This window comes from Natator depressus, chromosome 4 (assembly GCF_965152275.1).
Source record: "Natator depressus isolate rNatDep1 chromosome 4, rNatDep2.hap1, whole genome shotgun sequence".
NCBI lineage: Eukaryota > Metazoa > Chordata > Testudines > Cheloniidae > Natator > Natator depressus.
The window spans coordinates 27,698,331-27,723,390 of record NC_134237.1 but is presented as its reverse complement, the minus strand read 5'-3'; the positions used below and the strand labels follow the sequence as shown (position 1 = coordinate 27,723,390).

Here is a 25,060-nt window from a genome sequence, read left to right as displayed (position 1 = left end):
AGGAGCTCTGCTCCCCTGACGCCTACAAATAAGAAAAAGGCTCCTTTGTACCCCTGTGTCACTCTGGGAAGAACACCGTCAGCCCTTTCCAAACATCCTGTGAAAGAGATGTCTTTTGCACCATGTTCAGAAGGTCACCAAATCCTGCTGCTTCTTCCTTCTCAATATCACCAAGATCCATCATTTCTTTTCATCCCCGCAGCCAAATCTCTTATTTGGGCTTTCTTTGTATTCCACATTGATTACTGGAACAGCCTCCTTTCCTGGTCTTTTTAGTCACTTTCTGGGTCTCATGCCATGTGCTAATGTTCTGCTGCGGAGTTGGTTTTGCAAATGGTGTAGAAAGGAGCAAGGAGTGTTTTAACAAATAAATCTTCTTAAAGAACTATGATCTCTAGCCATATAGATATCATAATGTATCAAAATACCAGCATGAAAAGGAAAAGGAGGAGTCCTTCTTTCTGAAAGTTCTGCTAGTCTATTTTTATTAGTGCAGAGCAAAAGCCAACTACTGTATTTTATATAACTTCTCCCTGCCGTGACTCAAATAGAAGCATTTGGCTTGAGACAGGGTAACTTGGGCTTGGTACGGGCTCTTAGGGTCTTTTATGTCTAGGTAACTGGGTCAAATCTAACCTAGGTCCCGTTAGGTTTTGGGTGGCTTTTGACAGTCTATGTGGGGCGGGAGGATATGGCTGTTTTGGGTGAATTTTTCTGAGGGAAGTCATTTGATTTCTTTAAGTTTTAATAGAACTTTGCAGCACCTGGCTACTTTTGTTGACAGTTACATTGTAGGATACATTAAAAAAAATCTGTGGTTTCAATCTAGTTTAGTTTGTCCGCATCATAGCTGGCACTAGCTGGGCCCCGCATTGGCAAGTGCATCCAAGAGACCAAGAAATGAATGGGGCTGAAGACTGAACTACAAGAACAAGGCTACAGCCTCTGCCAAGATGGCGTGGGGGAAGCCTGTCCTCCTATTGCCTACTACGTGGCATCTGTTCTGTGGGTAAGTTCAGTGTCCAGGGCCTGCCTGTCTGACACCTTTCATAAAATATTAAATTCACTGATAATTTTAAAGGGAAAAATAGCAGTTGAAGCTATTCTGCTAATATAGATATCAGAGAACTGATTTCGATGGTACCACGACTGGGCCCTAAATTCATGAAGTATTTAAAATAAAGTACAAGAGTGGGGTGATATCAGACAGTTGACTGTTTTTTTGTGAACTATGTAAAACTACTTGTTAAGGGCCCTGTTCTGCAACCCTTAGACATGTGGGTGACAGTGTGTCATATTGGTAGTAGTGGTAGCTGAAAGCCAATGCTATCTAATGGGTGTAATTGGTAAAGTCAAAATGGCTGAGAACTTAAAAACTGGGTGGTAACAGACAGCGAATCCCAGCAATGATTGAACCTGGTGATATTCTAAACAAAAAAGAGCTCTCAGCCAGGCTTGTAGCAGTTTCCATCACTTCACACTGACTCAACAGCCATCCTAGGCTCCAGAGTGACACTCAGGTGATAATCCTGGAATCTTATTATATACATTGTTGACTGTAGTAAAATTGGACAGAAGCCTTAAATTACCTAATTACCGTCTTATCGTTGTATACTGTAGATAGGATTAAAATTACTTAATTTCTCTCTGTTGCATTAGTCTGCTGGGGATTTACGTGAATGAAGAAGAGTTGCCTTGCTTCCATTTCCACTCATGTGTACACACATTCAGAATAAACATGTAAGAACATGAATCAGACCAGATGTTTTGCCTGTCATAAATAGAAATGAGCTGAGGAAGAGGTGTTGGGGTATGGATTAGTTTCAGGCTAGAGTTTGGGTTCAGGTTCACCACTGCCAATATCTTTTGGCCTGAAATGGCTTCCCCACCTCCCCAAAAAGTCACTAGAGCAACTGTTTTCATGACACTTCCGTCATCTTGGACTGAAGGCTCAAGGGCACACATCTGAACCACAGTTGGAAAATAGGCCCTCTCCAGCTTTGGATCTGACCTGTGACTTGAACAGTGGCAAAACTTCCAATCTCAAGATTAAAATCCAACTCTCACCTCACCCCAAATATTGGAAGAGATTGGATTTGAGGTTCTGGTTTTGGCCCATTGATAGTTTTTTCTCCTAATGGTTTCAGGCCTTTTTCCATGGCTGCCCAGAGGCAGTGAACTGTTGTAATTCCCTGCATGGGGGTGGGGCCAGAATTTGGTAAACCTGTGCACAGCATATGCCCTGTCTTATGTGGCTTGGAGTACAGCTACATGAAACACTGTTGCATAAGTAAGGAGAGTTGAGTCTAGGCAATGATGGGCCAAGGAAAGAGCAGGGGCTGGTGGGTCCACTGCTGTGAAGAATTACTGGCCATTGTCCCCCATTTTATGGAGTACAACAGAGTCACTGGAGCTAGTGCAGGCTCTGATTTTCAGGAAGACCTATGAAGCCACTCCTTTGCATATGGGAAAAAGTCCTTGTGCCTGGCTCCGATGGAGATCCTTAGCACATGAGCTGGCTGCTCATGCTGTGCTCTGATTCAGCCCTTAGTGACCACTGTCCAATGTAATGTGCCATTGCAAATACGTAGACTTCTAAGGACGGGAACGCACTAGCTCATCATCTTCCAGGTACGGGAAAGCAGCTCCACAATGTAAGCAGAGTCAGTTCTTCTTGCAGTCTCCTTACAACTGGTAGCTATGAAATATTAAATTATGTTATAAAACCATCAGCCTCTTAAAGTTAACCACATTTTTTTACACACCAGCATATGGAGCCTTGTTGACTTCAGTGGAGCTTCTTGTGGGCACAGCTGTCTATCTGCACGCTACACAATATACAATACAATGAGGTATTTTCTCGCACCCACCCCCCCGGCCCTGGCCCAACTCCACCCCTTCCTCGCCCTCATTCCAACCCCTTCTCCAAAGTCCCCGCCCCAACTCCATCCCCGCCATGGCCCCACCTCCTCCCCTGAATACGCCACGTTCCCCCTCCTCCCCACTCCCTCCCAGCCATGCAAAACAGCTGTTTCGCAGCTCAAGTGCTGGGAGCTAGGGGGGAAAAGCGGGCACCCTCTCGAGTTATCAACATTCACTTTCTTTCTTGAATGATCAACTCTTCTTTGGGGAAAAATAATAATGGCAAAATCACGGACGTTTTTAGATATTTAAAAATTCCTTCCGGACGGCGATTTAAGAACCAAAAAGCTGGACAGGTCCGGGAAAATACAGACATGTGGTAACCCTACCCTAGGAGATAAGCATACTTCATCTTGGGACCACTGCCAGTTCTGACAAGAGAATTTCCTCAGACCTCAGGCCCCTGTGGGAATAGAAGAACTGTTCCAAATTTCTTTGTTCATGCATAGGAAGAGGATCCATAGCTGGCTGATTTCCTTGAGCTATGAAGGAGCAGTCCTAGGTGGTCTCCTGTTGTTCAGTCCCCTAAACTGGCAGCATTATTGAGTTGAGGGAGGTAAATAATGGGGGGAGGGGGAAGCAGAAATATTGTTAAACTCTCTTTGGATTATATTTATTCCCTGCTGATTTTTGTTAAATCCAGTATTTCCAGGTTAATTTAACCCTCTCCTACCTCTGAACACATTTTTCTTTGATTTAATTAAACAAATAAAACCTGGGAATCCTAACTATATTTAACCCTCAGGATCTCACACCTGTGTATATTACATACACGCATATATTCCACCTTTGTAAAGTGCATGTGTCTGTGTGGGCATGTGTGTTTGTATAATATAGTACCTAGTTCTTATATAACACTCTTCAACCATGGCTCTCAAAGTGTTTTACAAAGGCAGAAAGAAACATTATATATCTTCTCCCCAGATGATGGTCAAAATGGGTCAGAAAATCCTGACAAAGGATAAATAAAAGATTAAAAAAAAAGGAGGCATTTACTCTTTAAAAACATGCCCTCCTCTACCAGTCATAAAGAAGCTAGAACGAGATATTTCAGAGTGGGAGCCGTGTTAGCCCGTAACAAATAAAAAACATTAGTCCCAGCAAAAAAAACATTAGTCTCCAAATAAATTTGTTAGTCTCTAAGGTGCCACAAGGATTCTTCGTTGTTTTAGAATGATATAGTATTTCAACACTAGGGGGCTGCTTTGTATAATCTAACAATTCCTAGGGTTATTACCAAATTCCCTAGCATGGTGTGCAGGCTTTGTAAAATGCATTGTATTCAGATGTTCACAAGTACTTTGTGGCACGTTTTGTGCCCTGCAGTAAATACTGTTGCACATGTTGAAATGAGTAGTTATAAATAAGACCATCATAATGGGGTGAGAGATGGCAGATTTTTTTTTAAAAATAGAAATAACTGAAATGCTATAAATGCAAATTTTCTTAGGTTGGAATTTCTTAGGGTGGATTTTTGGGGCTGCCTTCATTTTCTATTCCTCATCCCTATCTCCCGCCAAGCATCCCAGGGCATCGAAGCATGGACACATGCTTGCATGGTTTACTTCCCTCAGGTATAGACTCAGAATATTACCGTGTGTGTCTGTGTTGGTCCTAAGCTTTTTCATCCACCCCTTCATTCCAAGCCCACCTTTTTCCATTTATAAACCTGTCCTGCGTTGAAATTGTAACCCTTCCTGAACACTGGAATAGCTCTTCATAACCAGCTGCTAAGGAGTGTGGAATTATGATGCATTTCCTTTCTCCTCCCCAGAGGCTGAAATACCGCCCCCAACCCACATGATCTCAGCCCCAGGTGACTTGAGAAGTGAATGTTCCACACTGACTCCCATATGTGGGTGTCCTTTTTGGCAGATTATTGAATTAGACCCAGCAGTGTGACTGGCTCTGTTCCCTATTCTAACTGATTGAAAATCCATCCTGTAACGTAATCTGAACACTTTTTCCCCCCAAGAAATTCTGCTTTAGTTATAACTAGCACTTAAGATTGCATATCTATTTATAGGTGTTTCACTGGTATGGTAATTATCACAGTTAGTGAACTGTTTAACCTCTAAGTACTACAGTTTGTATTACTGTATATTGAATGTGAAAAGAGCATTTCTTAAGACTCTTTCTAAGAAGGTATTCTGTATATTCTATCTCCAGTGAATCCCAGACTGTGTGTGGGTACATGGTCTGACTTTGAAAGGCTTACCCTGAATATACATGTTATATGCCATCATTTTACAGTTTAATAATAGAACAAATAATCAAGCCACAATTACAATCCCAAAGAAATAATTTCATTAAATTGGAGTTAAGATGGTAAATATCCATCAGTTACTTAATGTGTAAAAAAAAAAAAAACCTTAATGAGAACTATTAAAAACCAAATGCTACAAAACCTGCAAATTTAAAGTCAAGGTTACTTTAAAAGAAAAAATGAGAGTATGGAAATGCAGAATTAACGGCATCCGAACAGCCTCAACTCTGCCTGTTCTCCAGCAATCTGTCTGCACCACTTTGCCTATGCCACACAACCCTTCCATCCTGACAACTTCTACTTTGTTTCCCCAGGGGAGATATTTTGATGAAAACCTTATTAATTTGATTTAATATGTACTTGGAGTGGTTTGCAGTCAGAGCTACAGGCATCTTCAAACCACTTTATTTGTGCATTTTGTCTGAGTAGCCAAGGAACTGACAAGAACATAGCTTTAGTTTTGTATGTGCATTTGTGATAGCTAAACGTGATTCCCCTGCACTCACGTTGTAAGCAACCTAATTTTTGGCCTGGTTGGTAGCAGGTTTAGCGCTCCAGCTATAATCTCTACTTGTCTATGCTAAATCTCACAGAATGACAACACTTTTACTTTTGAAACTTCTCTACTTTTCAGAAATTATCCTAACAGAGTTATCCTGACAGTGGTTAAGATATGTAACAATCTGGCTTTTTTGTGATGACGGCTTATGGCATTATAGAAGGTAGCAATAGTTCCATGTGGCACAATCTCATTATACAGTACTGTACTATTTTTAAATGGAAGTGCACTATGTGTCTAGCAACAAGAGGAGGTAGCCCACTTATCTTCAAACAATACATATGTCCTAGTTATCAGTTCTTGTGTGGCATAAGAACATAAGAATGGCCATACTGAATTAGACCAGTGGTCCATCTAGCCCAGTATCCTGTCTTCCAACAGTAGCCAACAGGGCCGGCCCACAACATTTTGGCACCTGAGGCAGGGAGCTCAAATGACACCCCTATGCCCCCTCGCTTGGGCCAAAGCTTTGAAAGTTCTCAATTCTACCTTCTTCCTCTTCTACTCCTCTCATGGTACTGCTCTGCTACCTACCCCAATAAAGGAGAACTAACAACTTAAAATGCCTTCTTCAAAAATTTTAAGTAACACTTAACTTTCAAACACCTGAACAGCAAAATGTAAACATAGTAAACACTGGCATTTTTATCTGTTTGAATAATCAATGTGGTGCTTTCCGTGCCTTCTTGGTTGCAAAGATTTGAACTGCTTCTTGAAGGTCCACAGTCTGGGCCAGCTCATGCTCTATTGAGATGGCTGCAAGGCCGACCAGCCTCTCCTGTGTCATTGTGGAGCGTAGATGTGTTTTTATTAACTTCAGCTTGGAGAAGCTGCATTCTCCACAGGCAGCTGTTACAGGAAGTGTTAGAAGTATGTGCAGAGCAACAAAAGCATTTGAAAAGAGGGTGGTCATCTTATTTGTGCACATATATTCCTGAACAGCCTTTGGAGTTGATCCTGCTGAAATGTATCTTGAAAGGGCTTTCAGTTCATCACCTAAATCACTCGCATCAATATCGCGCATGTCATCATGTGTCAACACTGTCTTTAGTGCCCTGCATCGCTGGTGTAGTTCTTCTTTAGGTATAGTGAGGAGTTTTGGAATATCATACAACATCCCAAATATACTGCTGTGCTCCTTGAGCTGCATGAAACGTTCTTCAACTGAATGCACAATCTAGCACCTGGTTAAAGAATTCAACTTTGAATTGTTGTTTGGGGTCTCTTATGGGATTATCCCATGCCTCATAATCAAAATGTCTTCTTCAGTGACTCTTGTATTGTTGAATGGGTGGGAAAATAGCTTCAGTGTGAAGTTCGTCTGCCAACTTCTGTGCACTCTTAAGAAGGTTTTGAAATCCCCCATCTGACTGGTAAGACTGTAGGTATGACTTTGCTTTGTCCAGTTGTTCCATTGCTCCAGATATATCACAGTTAACACCTTGGAGTCCCGCTTGCTTACAACATTTATTTCAAACAGTATGTCATGCCACAACACTAAGCCACCCAGAAATTTGAAGTTATGTATGTTTCTGGTGATTCCATTTCCCTCTGCCACTATTCTCCCACGAACAGTTCCTGTCATAGCATTATCCTCCATAATGGCAACTATGGCATCATTTATCTTCCCAATTTGGTGTTCGACAGGCTTTATCGCCTCCACTCGACTTTCCCATCGTGTGGCACTCAGTGGTTTCAGTGTCAGAGAGGATGTTCCCAGATGTTGCTTCAAAATTTGCCATCGATGAGTTGATGCAGTTGATGAGTTGATGCTTTGAATTACATTAAATTCAGCAGCCTCACTAGAAGCTGATGCTGCATCACTGACCTCCAAGTTTAACAAATGAGAACTGCATGGGACAAAAAAAGCTCGAGGGTTTAACTCTCGGATCCATGTCTGCACTCCTCTGTTCTTTCCTATCATGTTGGCACCATTATCGTAGCCCTGACCTCTCATGTCAGCTATCGCAATTCACGTACCTTCCAGCTTTTTAAGAAGCACTTTTGTCATACCAGCTCCTATAGTATCATCAATGTCAATAAATTCTAGAAAATGCTCTCTGACAGTCACCATTGCAGGGACATTTTCACTAGGTTCTGTTGTTGTTGTTACAAAATGCACCATTAAAGTCATTTGTTCCGTATGGCTGATGTCAGGTGTGCAGTCCAGAATAACAGAGTAATATCTTGCTGACTTCAGCTCTGCCACAATCTTCTGTTTGACTTTTGTTGCCAGGAACTGTATGATCTCATTTTGAATTGTTTTTCCAAGATAGTGGTGTGTGTACATTTCTTGGGTGGTGACTCTTCTTAGATGCTCCTGGAGTACAGCATCAAACTCAGCCATCAGCTCCACAATTTTAGGGAAGTTTCCATTGTTTGGCACCTACAGCTGATCTGAAGTGCCAATCAGTGCTAGGTTTTGGGTAGCAAGCATTCTCACAATGGCAATGAGCCTTTTCAGAACATTTTGCCAGTAAAGAGACCCCGATGCAATCTTCTCTTGATTCTGATCATCTATGCTGGCCTTTAACCTTAGTCTCATCTCAAGCTCTTTCCACCTATGGAATGCTCTCTGGTGATTTGCTGCCTTCTCATGGCTTGCCAGATTTTTCCAGTCCTTTGTTCCTGTAGAGCCCAATGTGGCTGGAACGTTAGACTGGAAGAGTTTGCAACAAAAACAGTATGCAGCATTCTGGGTTTTTGAGTACATTGTCACCATTGGGGATTTCACATCCGTAATGTGTTGGATGGAATCTTCTATTTTCATTGTCTTTCGGGAACATGAAGTTTTTCACTTGTTGTGGCCCATGCTGTACAAGGAAGTCCCTCAGGCTACTGCTCAAGTGGGTCCATGGTCCTGGATCATCTAGACTTAAGGAATTAAACTTAGCAGCAGCTGTTTCTTGCGCCTGCACCACATTCTTCTCTGATCTACACTTTTCTTCAGGAATGGTTACATCCATTTGAGATGGAGATATGGATGCTGCAGTAGCTACCGGGTCACCTGCACTCTGACTAACTGGAAGATCAGGCATCTCCTCACCACTCACATCCTCACTGGGGCCGGAAGGCTCACCGTGAACATTTGTGTCTATGTATCTCAGGAGAGCTCCTTCCTGCTTAGATAGAAAAGCTTCCTTTGCTTGCTTTCTTTTTCTGAATGCTGCCCCAGAATGATGTTTTCTTCTTTCCCTCATGACTGCTGTTCTGTGCCAGCTATGGTGGCTCTCAACACTCATTTGAAGGGGACAAATAAGCAGGCTGGTAGCAGGGCCTGAGTGAGGGAAGATATCAGCATCTTAAGGGCCTAACTGGCTCCTACTACTGGCTCCTACTACTTCAGTTGACTGCCTGTTCTCCTTAAGTGGGTTCAGGGAAGCAGCAGGAAGCTCCCTGAGAAGCTGGTGTTAATCAGTCCAGGCTCCTGGGGATGCTAGAGAGATACATAAGAGGCTCCTCCTCCTCCCTCTCCCTGCAGCTCCTGCTGCTTTCTGTTATTCCCTCTCACCTTTCTCCTGCCTGCCTGTTATGTCTCTTGTGCCCTCCTTCCTCCAGCACAGCACTCCACCATCCCTGTGCATCTAGAGCAGAGAGACTACATATGCGCCAGCAGCAGACACAATTTTCTACACTCTGGGTCCTGGTGATGCCCCCCGCCCCCTCCCCCCCCACAGTCTAGCACCTGAGGCGGCCACCTCAGTTTGCCTCATGGTAAGGCCAGCCACTTCAGAGGGAATGAGCAGAACAGGTAATCAAGTAAAGTAGGAATTTGAGGGAGATGGTTGGGAGATGTCCAGGTAATCTGCATGCCGGATTTTAACATTGAGAGGGAAGAAAACGAAGTAAGAAAGGATACAGCTGTGGGTAGCAGAATGGACATAAGGCGGAAGGGCAGTGTACATAGCAATCTAACAGGTAATATTGGTGGTAGAATGTCTGTGCCCAATTGGGTAAAAAATGTGAGCGAAGCCAAACGGCAAAAATTAAGATGTTTGTACAGGTTTCAGAGTAACAGCCGTGTTAGTCTGTATTCGCAAAAAGAAAAGGAGTACTTGTGGCACCTTAGAGACAAACCAATTTATTTGAGCATGAGCTTTCGTGAGCTACAGCTCACTTCATCGGATGCATACTGTGGAAATTGCAGAAGACATTATTATATACACAGACACCATGAAACAATACCTCCTCCCACCCCACTCTCCTGCTTGTAATAGCTTATCTAAAGTGATCATCAAGATGGGCCATTTCCAGCACAAAACCAGGTTTTCTCACCCTCCGCCCCCCCACAGACAAACTCACTCTCTTGCTGGTAATAGCCCATCCAAAGTGACCACTCTCTTCACAATGTGTATGATAATCAAGGTGGGCCATTTCCTGCAGAAATCCAGGTTCTCTCACCCCCTCACCCCCCTCCAAAAGCCACACACACAAACTCACTCTCCTGCTGGTAATAGCCTATCCAAAGTGACCACTCTCCTTACAACGTGCATGAAAATCAAGGTGGGCCATTTCCAGCACAAATACAGGTTTTCTCACCCCCCCACCCCCATACACACACACACACTCACTCTCCTGCTGGTAATAGCCTATCCAAAGTGACCACTCTCTCCTTACAACGTGCATGAAAATCAAGGTGGGCCATTTCCAGCACAAACCCAGGTTTTCTCACCCCCCCCACACACACACACAAACTCACTCTCCTGCTGGCAATAGCTCATCCAAACTGACCACTCTCCCCACAATGTGCATGACAATCAAGGTGGGCCACTTCCGGCATAAATCCAAGTTTAACCAGAAGGCCGGGGGGGGGGGGGGTGTTTGTACACTAATGCGAGGAGCCGAGGTAACAAAATGGAGGAACTAGAGCTACTGGTGTAGGAAGTGAAACCAGATATGATAGGGATAACAGAAACATGGTGGACTAGTAGTCATGACTGGAGTACAGGTATTGAAGGGTATGTGCTGTTTAGGAAAGACGGAAATAAAGGCAAAGGTGGCGGAGTAGCATTGTATATCAATGATGAGGTAGACTGTAAAGAAATAAAAAGTGATGGAATGGATAAGACAGAGTCTGTCTGGGCAAAAATCGCATTGGGGAAGAAAGCTACTAGAGCCTCCCCTGGGACAGTGCTTGCGGTGTGCTGTAGACCGCCAGGATCCGATGTGGATATGGACAGAGACCCCTTTAATGTTTTTAATGAAGTAACTACTGATGGGAATTGTGTGATCATGGGAGACTTTAACTTCCCAGATATAGACTGGAGGACAAGTACTAGTAATAATAATAGGGCTCAGATTTTCCTGGATGCGATAGCTGATGGATTCCTTCACCAAGTAATTGCTGAACCAACAAGAGGGGATGCCATTTTAGATTTGGTTTTGGTGAGTAGTGAGGACCTCATAGAAGAAATGGTTGTAGGGGACAACCTTGGTTCGAGTGATCATGAGCTAATTCAGTTCAAACTGAAAGGAAGGATAAACAAAAATAGATCTGTGACTAGGGTTTTTGATTTTAAAAGGGCTAACTTAACAAAATTAAGGAAATTAGTTAGGGAAGTGGATTGGACTGAAGAACTTGTGGATCTAAAGGCGGAGGAGCCTGGAATTACTTCAAGTCAAGGTTGCAGAAACTATCAGAAGCCTGCATCCCAAGATAGGGGGAAAAACTCAAAGGCAGGAGTTGTAGACCAAGCTGGATGAGCAAGCATCTCAGAGAGGTGATTAAGAAGAAGCAGAAAGCCTACAAGGAGTAGAAGTGGGGGGGATCAGCAAGGAGGTCAGAACATGTAGGGATAAAGTGAGAGAGGCCAAAAGCCATGTAGAGTTGGACCTTGCAAAGGGAATTAAAACCAACAGTAAAAGGTTCTATAGCCATATAAATTAGAAGAAAACAAAGAAAGAAGAAGTGGGACCGCTAAACACTGAGGATGAAGTGGAGGCTGAGGATAATTTAGGCATGGCCCAATATCTAAACAAATACTTTGCCTCAGTCTTCAATGAGGCTAATGAGGAGCTTAGGGACAATGGTAGGATGACAAATGGGAATGAGGATATGGAGGTAGATATTACCACATCCGAGGTATAGGCCAAACTCGAACAGCTTAATGGAACTAAATCGGGGGGCCCAGATAATCTTCATCCAAGCATATTAAAGGAATTGGCACATGAAATTGCAAGCCCATTAGCAAGAATTTTTAATGAATCTGTAAACTCAGGGGTTGTATTGTATGACTGGAGAATTGCTAACATAGTTTGTATTATTAAGAAAGGGGGAAAAAGTGATCCGGGTAGCTACAGGCATATTAGTTTGACATCTGTAGTATGCAAGGTCTTGGAAAAAAATTTGAAGGAGAAAGTAGTTAAGGACATTGAGGTCAATGGTAATTGGGACAAAATACAACATGGTTTTACAAAAGGTAGATCGTGCCAAACCAATCTGATCTCCTTCTTTGAGAAGGTAACAGATTTTTTAGACAAAGGAAACGCAGTGGATCTAATTTACCTTGATGTCAGTAAGGCATTTGATACGGTTCCACATGGGGAATTATTAGCTAAATTGGAAAAGATGGGGATCAGTATGAAAACTGAAAGATGGATAAGGAACTGGTTAAAGGGGAGACTAAAATGGGTCACACTGAAAGGTGAACTGTCAGGCTGGAAGGGGGTTACTAGTGGAGTTCCTCAGGGATCGGTTTTGGGACCAATCTTATTTAATCTTTTTATTACTGACCTTGGCACAAAAAAGTGGGAATGTGCTAATAAAACTTGTGGATGACGTGAAGCTGGGAGGTATTGCCAATTCAGAGACGGACCGGGAAATCATACAGGAAGATCTGGATGACCTTGTAAACTGGAGTAATAGGATGAAATTTAATAGTGAAAAGTGCAAGGTCATGCATTTAGGGATTAAGAACAAGAATTTTTGTTATAAACTAGGGATGCATCACTTGGAAGTAACAGAGAAGGACCTCGGAGTATTGGGTGATCACAGGATGACTATGAGCCGCCAATGTGATATGGCTGTCAAAAAAGCTAATGCAGTCTTGGGATGCATCAGGCAAGGTATTTCCAGTAGAGATAAGGAGGTGTTAGTACTGTTATACAAAGCAATGGTGAGACCTCATCTGGAATATTGTGTGCAGTTCTGGTCTCCCATGTTTAAGAAGGATGAATTCAAACTGGAACAGGTACAGAGAAGGGCTACTAGGATGATCCGAGGAATGGAAAATCTGTCTTATGAAAAAAGGAGTACTTGTGGCACCTTAGAGACTCTAAGGTGCCACAAGTACTCCTTTTCTTTTTGCGGATACAGACTAACACGGCTCCTACTTTGAAACCTGTCTTATGAAAGGAGACTCAAAGAACTTGACTTGTTTAGCCTAACCAAAAGAAGGCTGAGGGAGATATGATTGCTCTCTATAAATATATGAGTGAGAAATACCAGGGAGGGAGACGAATTATTGAAGCTCAGTACCAATGTGGACACAAGAACAAATGGGTATAAACTGGCCATCAGGAAGATTAGACTTGAAATTAGATGAAGGTTTCTAACCATTAGAGGAGTGAAGTTCTGGAATAGCCTTCCAAGGGGAGCAGTGGAGGCAAAAGACATATCTGGCTTCAAGACTCAGCTTGATAAATTTATGGAGGGGATGGTATGATGGGATAGCCTAATTTTGGCAATTAATTGATCTTTGACTATTAGCGGTTAATATGCCCAATGGCCTGTGATGGGACACTAGATAGGGTGGGATCTGAGTTACTACAGAGAATTGTTTCCTGGGTGTCTGGCTGGTGAGTCTTGCCCACATGCTCAGGGTTTAGCTGATTGCCATATTTGGGGTCGGGAAGGAATTTTCTTCCAGGGCAGATTGGCAGAGGCCCTGGGGGTTTTTCACCTTCCTGTGCAGCATGGGGCACAGGTCACTTTAAACCACGATTTGAGGACTTCAATAGCTCAGACATAGGTCAGGAGTTTGTTACAGGAGTGGGTGGGTGAGATTTTGTGGCCTGCGTTGTGCAGGAGGTCAGACTAGACTATCATAATGGTCCCTTCTGACCTTAAAGTCTGTGATGCTATGATCCATCCTCTGTTGCCCACTCCCAGCTTCTGGCAAACAGAGGCTAGGGACAACATCCCTGCCCATCCTGGCTAATAGCACTGATGCACCTATTCTGTGTGAATGTATCTAGTTCTTTTTTGAACCCTATTATAGTCTTGGCCTTCACCACATCCTCTGGCAAAGACCCACAGGTTGACTGTGCATTGTGTGAAGAAATACTTCCGATGAAGTGAGCTGTAGCTCATGAAAGCTTATGCTCAAATCAATTTGTTAGTCTCTAAGGTGCCACAAGTCCTCCTTTTCTTTTTGCAGATACAGACTAACACGGCTGCTACTCTGAAACTTCCCCTTTTGTTTGTTTTAAACCTGCTGCCTATTAAATTCATTTGGTAACCCCTAGTACTTGTGTTATGAGGGGTAAATAACACTTCCTTATTGACTTTCTCCACACCAGTCATGATTTTATAGACCTTAATCATTCCTCCTTAGTAGTCTCTTTTCCAAGCTGAAAAGTCCCAGTCTTATTAATCTCGCCTCAGATGGAAGCTGTTCCATACCCTTAATCATTTTTTGGCCCTTTTTTGTGTCTTTTCCAATTCCAATTTTGGCTGTCAAGCAATTAAAAAATTAATTGCCGTTAATTGCGCTCTTAATAATAGAATACCATTTATTTAAATATTTTTGGATGTTTTCTACATTTTCAAATGTATTGATTTCAATTACAACACAGACTACAAAGTGTACAGTGCTCACTTTATATTTATTTTTATTACAAATATTTGCACTGTAAAAATCAAATAGTATTTTTCAATTCACCTCATACAGGTACTGTAGTGCAATCTCTTTATCATGAAAGTTGAACTTACAAATGTAGAATTCTGTACCAAAAAACCCCTGCATTCAAAAATAAAACAATGTAAAACTTTAGAGCCTACAAATCCAATCAGTCCTACTTCTTGTTCAGCCAACTGCATGGACAAACAAGTTTGTTTACATTTTCAGAAGATAATGCTGCCTGCTTCTTGTTTACAATGTCATCTGAAAGTGAGAACAGGCATTTGCATGGCACTGTGGTAGCCAGCGTCGCAAAATATTTACATGCCAGATGCGCTAAAGATTCATATGTCCCTTCATGCTTCAACCACCATTCCCGAGGACATGCGTCCATGCTGATGATGGGTTCTGCTCGATAATGATCCAAAGCCGTGTGGACCGACACATGTTCATTTTCATAATCTGAGTCAGATGCCAGGAGCAGATGGCTGATTTTCTTTTTTGGTAGTTTGGGTTCTGTTGTTTTTGCATCAGAGTGAAAGCATGATCCACACCTCATCTCTCTGATTTTGGAAGGCACTTCAGATTCTTAAATCTTGGGTCAAGTGCTTTAGTTATCTTTAGAAATTTCACATCGGTACCTTCTTTGCATTTTGTCAAATTTGCAGTGAAAGTGTTCTTAAAATGAACAACATGTGCTGGGTCATCATCTGAGACTGCTATAATATGAAATATACGGCAGAATTCAGGTAAAACAGCAGGAGACGTACAATTCTCCCCCAAGGAGTTCAGTCACAAATATAATCAACACAGTAGCTTTTTAACAAGCGTCATCAGCATGGAAGCATGTTCTCTGGCATGTAAATACCTTGCGATGCCAACTTACAACAGTGCCATGCGAGCACCTGTTCTCACTTTCAGGTGACGCAATTAAGAAGTGGGCAGCATTATCTCCTGTAAATGTAAACAAACTTGTTTCTCTTAGCCATTGGCTAAGTTAATCGTGTGAGTTAACAGTGATTAATCGACAGCCCTAATTCCAATATTTCTTTTTTGAGATGGGGCGACCACATCTACACGCAGTATTCAAGATGTGGGCATACCATAGATTGATACAGAGGAAATACGATATTCCTAATGTCCTATGATGTTCCCAACATTGTTAGCTTTTTTTTGACTGCCACTTCACATTGAGTGGATGTTTTCAGAGAACTACCCACAATGACTCCAAGATCTTTCTTAAGTGGTAACAACTAATTTAGACCACATCATTTTATATGTATATTTGGGATTATATTTTCCAATGTGCATTAATTATGTTGCATTTATCAACATTGAATTTCATCTGCCATTTTGTTGTCCAGTCACCCAGTTTTGTGAGATCCCTTTGTAACTCTTCGCAGTCTGCTTTGGACTTAACTGTCTTGAATAGTTTTGTATCATCTGCAAATTCTGCCACCTCACTGTTTACACGTTTTTCCAGATAATTTTTTAATATGTTGAACAGACCCCTGGGGGACACCGCTATTTACCTCTCTCCATTCTGAAAACTTATTTCTATCCTTTGTGTCCTATCTTTTAACCAGTTACTGATCTATGAGAGACAGAATTAAGGTTGCCGGGCTGACCCTATCTCTGCATTTCCATTTATAAAGTGTGATCTTAACTTAGTATTTCCTGTCTAAATTTCTGTTTTATGGAAAATGGCCCTTGAAAGTCTTTTCCCCTGTAAATTTCAATAACTATAAAGAGGGGAGGAGACAGAGTTAAGATCACATTTTAAAAAATCCTCACTACCTTAACACCAGATGGATATATTTTTTATTTTTACTATTTTGGCCTAGGAATTTAATAATTACTCAGTGAGTCGAGTTTGCAACCTCTGCCAGGATTCCAGCTATGGACCTTTCTCAGTCAACTGTAAAATCTACTCTGCCACAAACTGTTCCGTTTCTCTGCCTGGACCTCCTACTAATATTAATGGGAGTAATGCATATCAGTCGTGTGCAGGACAGGGTTCTCAACTGGCTCAAAATGATCTCTAGGGGGAATGGTTGGCAGTTGAAGGGACCTGCAGCAGGTCAGTTTGTTCCATTAATTTATCCGCCTCTTCCCAGAGGCTAAGATTTTGATTCCACTTCCTTTTAAAAATTGGCTTTATTCCCTAGTTATATCTTACCCTTATGCTTCCTCCATTAAGCATCTTACCATTAATTACGTTTCCATTTTCTATAAGGAAGACCAGGCAAAATTTGGTGACAAAACAACTTCCTTTGAGAGATCTGCTATCAGATCCTGAAGATATACAGATCAGAACAATATTTTTTTATTTTAATAGTGCCTACCTGATACATAGCGTTTTTAGTGGAGCATCTCCTTGAAGGATCATTTTGCTAGAGACCAAAGTTTCTGTAAGTCTGTGGCATTTAGAGAGCCAACCGATTGGAGAAATTCTGTTGAGACGTTGTCCATCTAAAAGAATCAAGTTAGTCTTCCACTTAAGCAATCTTCTCTACCCATAGTAAACTAAATGCAGGAGGGGAGTGCAAATAATTGTAGGTAAAAACTTGCACGTTTTCTGTGCCTTTTTGCATTCCACATAGGTAGGTATCCCCCTTTCAGGTTTCTTCCAATGAGACAAATACTCAGTCCCTGCTCTACATATTTGAAACTGGAAAGATGAGTAACAACATTCTGTGTTGGTGGGGGTGTGATTCTAGTAAGTGATGGCTGATCGTGTTATTTTCGTTTTACACAAATGTGAACGTTTTAAATAGTACTTAATTCAATCGGCATAAATGACAGCATAGTCTGTTTAGTTAATAGTTTTGACCTGGCCAGTGGCACTGTTCTCACAAAACCGCACAGCAGAGCCTTTACCTCGAGCAAAGTGGCTAAGAAAAGCTGGATCAGTTTGCATCTGATTAGCTGCGACCCCTCTTCCCGAATCAATCAAAATACATCTATGAAGATCCAGTACAACGAGACTTCTTTTACCTCTCTGGCTTATAAAGGGTAAATTATTTGTTATACCTTATCATTTGCGTCTCCTGTGCTGTAATGTGTTTGAAATATGATTAGACTAAATCATCGAACGGATCTGTGTTTAATAGGATTTTAATTTTCTTGCAATGGATTTTAGAAGTTCAAGAGCATAACAGAATGGCCCCCGCGACTTTAGACCGGTTAAGTTTGACTATCACTTGGCATCCTGATGTTATTCAGAGCATCAGATCAAGTTAAAATAACATTTTCACATGTCCCCATTTCATCATAAATATTCTTTACAGAACCGCAAGGACTGCTCAAATATCCACAGACACAGGTGTTTAAATACTCTGGGAGGAAAACGATTTATCATGAATCTTGCTGCATGGCTGGAGTCAGATAAAAGCTCCTGGAAGAACAGCTTTGGATACCTTTGCAATGAATAAGTGGGCACGTTTTAAATACATATGAAACCCATAAGATGAAGACCGCCCGTTGGAAAGTTAACCGAACATAACCGGTTTGCTTAAGTTTATCCTCCAGGAGAAGCAATGCGCCTAACTTCTGAAAATCCTTGGGTGCAGTGCCAGGGCACCACCTCTGCAAATAGTCTGTGAAACGTGTGCTTTAGAAAGCAGCTCTTTTAGTAACAGAACACGTGCCGCTCTGTCTCCTCCCTGCGTCCGCCCCAGTGCCGATTCACAAAGGGGGCTGGCTAGCGGCCCCGCAGGAATGACCGTGGAATGAGGCAAACCTCCCCCCCCCCCCGCCCCGCCCGTAGCACAAGGAGAAACAGAAGAATTGCCATGTGCTTTCTCTTCGTTTCTGGGTGGCTGGGGGTCGGGCTGCAGCTGCTGTCCTTGCTGCTACTTCTGTTACCAATGGCATTCAGACGGACAGCTCTCAGTGCCAAACCAACAACTGTACACAGGAGCTCCGGAACAAGCCACTGGCAGCGGCCGCGGGAACAGCAGCCGCCGCCACCCGAGCCCGGCCGGGACACTCTCCCGGGTCCACCGCGGCCACGGAACAGCGAAGAGCGAAGCCGCGGGCGACCCTGCAAGAGACCCGTGCGTGCCCGCCGGCTTTGCAGTCCCGGAGCCATATCTCCGCCTGTTCCCTTCGCCCTCGGCCACATGCTGACGGCATGAGCATGGACGCCCTCTCACAATCGCCCGGCGAGCAAAGCACGAGCCAAAAGGGGGGAGCGGGAGCGAAGGGCTGCAGAACAAAGCGCCGCCCTGCAGAGCCAGGCACCGCCGTCACCTCCAAGGAATCGACCTATGTGGAGATTCAGGATTTCCCCCGAGGAAGGGACGCCAGCCCCCAGACCCTAAAGCTGACTTTGGCAGGGAGCGGAGGAAAAGTGGCCTTGCTCAGCCCTAAAAGCGGAGCTTGCGAGCTCAGCGCTGTTAGCAGCTCGGAAAGTGGAAAGCCAGCATCCCTGGCCCGTGACTCTGGACCAGGGGCCAGCCCGGGGTCCCCGGGGAGGAAGGGTAATGAAGCGGAGGGATGCAGCGCTGGCTTCAACTCAGGAGGGTCGAATGAAAACACTTCGCCTGGACTCCCCCACAAGCCGCTTTCCCCGAGCGGCTGCCCGGAGTGGTCCTCCTCTTGCCCATCGCCGGTGAACAAGACAAGCGCCTTCCCCAAAACGGATGACACCGTGACCGAGGGCAAAACCTCCTCTTCTTCCTTTGGGTACGAAAGTGACGAGGACGAGGACGCGGACTGCAAAGCAAGCTGCTTGGTTAACCCCAGAGGGGGCAGCCGGGGGGCTTCCCAGCCCATCTACTGCGGCAAGAACAGCCCTGCTAACGAGGAGGCGCATTACATTACCACGCACGAAATCCAGCTCAGCGAGGTGGACCACGACATGGACTTTGACTTTGGCCTGGCCTCCAGGTGGGACTTTGAAGACAACAATGTGATCTACTCCTTCGTGGATTACGCCTCCTTTGGGAGCGACGAGACCCTCGGGGACACGCAGACGGAGGAGGACAATAGCTGTTATCTCAGCACGACCAGCGATGCCAATAACCAGACGGACAGCATCGAGAATACCAGCAGTACGGAGATAGTCAGCATTAACTCTGAAAACGATACCCCCAGCACAGACAAATGCGCCAGCTCGGAAGAAAGCCAGTCCAAGAACCCCAGCCACATGAGCGAGAACCCAGCTGCAGGCCACATTCTCCTATCAATCAAACCGACTTCCAGGGCTATAAATGAGCTTAGCAACCTGCCCGAGAAGCAAAGCATTATTTACGCTGCCAAGCATGAAGGCGACATGAGCCTCCGTGTCTCCACAGCTCCCGAACGCAAGGCCAGTTTCAAACAAGACGCGATTCATGACCAGGCAAAAAAATTTATTGCCGTCCCCGCGCGTTTGCAAACGCGGTGCGGAGCCATAAGGGCGAAGGAAGTGGGGGGATATTCCAGCGGTGCCTCCAGCGCGGTCAGCGAGCTGGATGATGCGGATAAAGAAGTGCGAAACCTGACGGCCCGAGCTTTCCGGAGCTTGGCTTACCCCTACTTTGACACGCTGAACTTCAGCTCCAGGGAGTCCTCCGCGTCCCTTTCGGACCAGGCGCTCGGGATCAACCGATGGTCCACTTATTTAGACCTGAAGTGCGGCAATCTCGGGCAGAAACCGGAGCAGAACCTGTTCAAGAGCAGCGCCGAACCCACCGGCTGGCACAGAAGCGCTGGGGCGAAGACATGCCGTGACCAGTTCTACATTCGCTCCAATAAATCGCAGACGAAAGCCCTAGAGTTCGTGGTCAGCAAGCTCGATGGGGAAATAACCCACGTGGAAACGCCAGCGTGCTTCGAGAAGCGGATCCAGTCGGGCTCCCGGGTTGTAACTTTGTTGGAGACGCTGAATTTTAGCAGCAATATCAATGCTGGTGTCCCCAGAGCTGCGAAACGTCCTGACCATGCTGCCGCTGCGGCAGGTTGCGCAGATGAGCTTCCAGAAACGCTGCCCAGGGAGCCGGGCCAGGAGGCTAGCAAACAAACCGGGCTGGCCGCGGCAGAAGTCCCGGAGGGCACCCCGAATAAATCGAAATTCGCCTCCAGCCTCCTCAAGAATGTCATCTCGAAGAAAATGCAGCGGGAGCACGAGTTCAAAATGGAGAGGGGGGAGATCACAGACACTTCGTACACCAGGCTGGCCGCGTCCTTGCCCGGCAAGGAGCAGGAGGGCTCGGCCAGGGAGAAGCTGAAAGACGGGGGCATACAGAGGCAGAACTCCAGGTATTCCGAGGGCAGCTCTGACTACACCATTGTGACAGCAGAGGACCCGGGGGAGTTTTCTGACAGCAAGTCGCCGACCTCCAAGGCGTCTACCCCTCGCCTAGACCGACCCCTTTCGGAAACGCGATTGGAGGACGTGTGTGAAATTAAGAAGAGCGCCTCGGAGGCCATCAAGGCGACCTTCCTCCGCAGCCAGAACAGCGCGTTCAGATCCTGGAAAGAGAAAGAGGCAGAGAAGAAGAAAGAAGAGCGGGCTCCCATCGGGAAGCTTCAGTTCTCCTCCGCCAAATGCGACTGGCGGGCCGATCTGGGTGAGATCTCAGCCGGCAAGTCCACTAAAATGTCGCGTCTCTTCGTCCCAAACATTCAGCGCACCCCCAAGGACAAACAGCCTGGCACGCAGGTGACACAGCCCTCCACAGCCACCTACGCGGCTCGGGCGGGCACCCCCGTCAAGCCCAGAGCCCCCGAGATCAAGATCAGCCTAGGCAGCGTGCAGCCAAGCAAGGATCACCCCTTTGACCTCGCCAAGCTGCTCACCCCCAAACTAGCCGCTACCGCACCCACCCTTTTCAAGGCAGCGGAGGAGCCCCGAGGCCAGCCGCAGAAGGCATTCAAAGCGGACGGCCTGGACAAGGTGCCGCAATTCTTGGTGCGCGATATCAGAGACAACAAGCCGAAAGTCCCCGGCCCCATTCACCAGGTGAGGGACGTCAGGAAACTGATCAAGAGCGCCTACGGCCACGACTCGGGCGATGCCAGCAGCGACCGGAGCAGCGCGCTCTCCGATCAGGGCAGCGCGGAGCAGAAACCGAGGCAGCTGGCCATAGCGGGGATCCCCAGGGCTCTGTCTCCCATGGTGATCACCTGTCAGGCGGTCAGTAACAGCAGGGAGGACAAGAGGCCGGGCGAGACGGGGGCCAAAGCCCCAGCAGGGGGCAAGATGCTGCCTGCCACGCCGGAGGGGACAATCCTGGTGCACAGGACCTCGGGGAGGCTGCCGGTGGCCACCATCGCCCCCAACAAGAGCGACCCTCGCTTGCCCGCCGTGCTGAAGATCGTGTCCAAAGCCTCCGCCCCCTGGAGGCAGCAGCCGCCGCCGCCGCCCCCCGCGCCCGCCCCGCCTGAGAGGGGCAAGGGAGCGGACGAGGAGCCGCGGGAGGAGCCCAAGGCGCCGCCCAGCCGCAACGCGCTGGAGAAGCTGACGGCGGCGGTGCGCAGCATGGAGGAGCTGTACAGCTTCAGCAAGCACGAGTGGAAGCGCAAGAGCGACCCGCGGCCCATCACCGACAGCCACGTGCTCTCCCTCATCGCCAGCGAGGAGCGGGGCGGCCGGGCGCCCGCCGAGGAGAGGAGCCCGGCCCCGGCCGCCCCCGAGCGCCAGCCCCTCCCGGGCTCCGGCCCCAAGCCCGACAAGGTCTCGGCCAGGGCGGCCGCCTTCGAGAGCCTGGCGCGGGAACGGCCCCGCCCCCTGCCCGGGCCCCGCGGGGAGGCGGCCGCGGCGGACAGAGCCCCGGGCCCGCAGCCGCCGCGGAGCAGCGTCTTCACCGTCAGCTCCGCGCAGAAGGCGGCGGCGGCCGCCCCGGCCAAGCTCCCCGCCGCGGCCTCGCCGCTCCGCAGCCTGAAGGGCCAGGCCGGGCCGGCGCCGCGCTCCCTCAAGCTCTCCCCGGCCCCCGCCGCCGCCGCCGAGGAGAAGGGGCCCGGCGAGGCCGAGAAGGGCGCGGCCGGGCCCGACTGCGGGAACTACCTGGCCATGCCGCTCAAGGAGCCGCCGGCCGCGGGAGGGGGCGCCCCCCCCCCGGGCCCGCTCTCGGCCTCGGCGGCCGCCGCCGCCCTGCAGCCCTTCAGCGCCGCCAAGAGCCGGGGCCGCCTCAGCCCCAAGCAGCAGCCCGGCCCCGCCGCACCGCCTGCGGCCGCCCCAGAGCTGCCGCCCGCCGCCATCTACCACCCGCCGCTGCCCGTGGCCGCCCTGCACGGGGCGCAGCCCCCGCCGCTGCTCTGCTTCTCGCCGCCCTCGGCCGCCGAGCCCTTCCCGCAGACGCAGCGCAAGGTGCTGCTGGACCCGAGCACGGGGCAGTACTACCTGGTGGACACGCCCGTGCAGCAGCCCCTCAAGAAGAGGCTCTTTGACCCCGAGACCGGGCAGTACGTGGAGGTGCCCGTGCCCATGCCCCCGCAGCCGGCCGTGGCCCCGATGCCGCTCCCCATCTCCCCGCTAGCGCTCAGCCCGGGGGCCTATGGGGCCACCTACATGATCTACCCGGGCTTCCTGCCCACCACCATGCTGCCAGCGAATGCCCTGCAGACCCAGCTCTCCCTCCCGGGCGGCGACGTCAGCGCCCCCGCCGAGACCAGCAGCCCAGGGGCAGCGCTGGGGGGAGGAGGAGAGGCCACTTTTGTGGAAAGTCCTTATTATATCGCCACGGGTAAATCCCAGCCGTCAGCCGCCCCTGCCCAGCTCAGGGGGGCAGAGGGGAAGCCGGTCATCAGCATCACATCCCAGCAAATGGGGCCAAGGATAATTGCCCCGCCCTCCTTTGATGGTACCACCATGAGGTTCGTGGTGGAGCACAGATGATGATAAACCAAAGAGGCTGCTGGTGAGTTGGTTTGTGCATGTGATGGGAGCAATTTGAAATCAAAATTAAGCATCCAGTAGGTATAATAAAATAATACTTAATCTCAGAGGTGGGTAAGTATTCAAGCTTTTGTAAAATATTGTCCTAATGTCCCCAAAGATTTTTTTTTTAAATGTCACTTGACACAATCTGGTGTAGGCACCAAAGTGGGAGAAAATAACGTTTGTATGGATCTTTATTAATCTTCCCTGGCAGGGCTGGTTTGTGCTCCCTTCTCCTTTTGGGTATTTCTTGAAACACTTGCCTAATTTGAAACGTAAAGATACCTAAATTACAACCTATTTTCCATGACAATGGGCATTTATTTACTTTTTTCTCTTCTCCCTCTCCTCCCTTCTTTGTTGGTTAGTGTTTGCAGGATCTGGTTTTCTTAGGACCCTTAGTTTTTGTAAATATTTTCTTAAAACTGTTTCTAAAACGTGTCTATACGTAAACACACTCAATATTATCATCTGGTTACTTGGTCTCAGTTTCAAGATGAAGGTCATAGCTTTCTAGTGAAAAAAGCTGTCCATCTCTTGGTGGCAGGGGAAGCAACAGCTAAGTTTGAAAGGCCTTCCTGCCTTAATTTCTCCTTCAGTAAGTTAAGGAGGGTCACATGCGAAGGTGAACCTCCCTCTTCTCACTCCCCAGTGGGAGAGGGACACAAGTTAGCATTCCTTTTTCTGTGTTCCAGTGAAGGAGTATTGCGTCACCTTCTTGCTTATTTTCAAGATAGGTAGGAAGAAAAAGAAAAGCAGACCACCCTAGTGCATTTCTCCTGCTCATTGGGGATGGTGGAAGATTTGGTCCGAAAGATACCAACTCCATTTCACTTCCCTTTGTTGGGGAGGTTCTTTTGAAGACCATGCCAATTGCATGAAATGGCACTAAAAGGAGCACAGTCACGGGATAGGAGTGTTCTGAGGCTTTGTTTACACTGAGAATTTCAGCAATTATTGGCCAGCTGTCAGCATAGCTGTATCGATGCAAACCTCTAGTGTAAGCAGTCGCTACAAACTCTGATTCGCACAAGTTCAACTTGCCTCCGTTTCAAGCATGGGTAATGTCGTACCAGGGCAAATCACAGCTTAACCTGTCTATTCTGAAGAGTTTGCCTCTGTGCAGTTACACCAGTGTCTGGCCACAGATGACTGTAACCAGGGCAAAGCTTCGATGTAGACATTGCTTGACTGTTCAGGGAGGTTAGATGTATCACCCAAGAGGGAAGATGGGATTGAGTACAGTATTCAACAAATGCAGAAGTCAGGCTGCAAAACAGCTTAGCCTTTTAATTGTGGGGATGGGTGGCAATTCTAAAAAGACAATGAACATCTTTATCAAAGGCCAGTTTACATTTCATTACAAAACAAATGTAAATATTAAGCAATTGACTTTGGGATTGGTGGTGTGTGTTTGGCTCTAGAAAGTAACAGAAAAACAGATGGGAATCTGTACTTTACCAAGAATATGTGTGACAGTTGTGCACAGTGCTCTTGTCAGTCTTTTTAATAAATTCCCAAAGTTTTAGGTTTAGCCCTAATTTGCTATCTGCTTTGTTTAGTCCCACATTTGTTTCTAATTTTTTCTTTCCCCTATTTTGTGTTGT

The 25,060-nt window shown here is 46.6% G+C and overlaps 1 protein-coding gene across 1 annotated transcript in view; it reads left to right on the top strand.

Moving 5' to 3' along the window:
* Positions 1–904: 904 nt before the first annotated feature.
* Positions 905–25,060, top strand: part of C4H4orf54 (chromosome 4 C4orf54 homolog) — a 28,113-nt gene continuing 3,957 nt past the window's right edge. The window contains exons 1-2 of the mRNA XM_074950240.1: positions 905–1,009; positions 18,357–23,433. Coding sequence (XP_074806341.1) covers positions 905–1,009; positions 18,357–23,411 — 5,160 coding nt within the window. The 3' untranslated portion in view covers positions 23,412–23,433. The remainder of the gene's footprint in view (positions 1,010–18,356; positions 23,434–25,060) is intronic.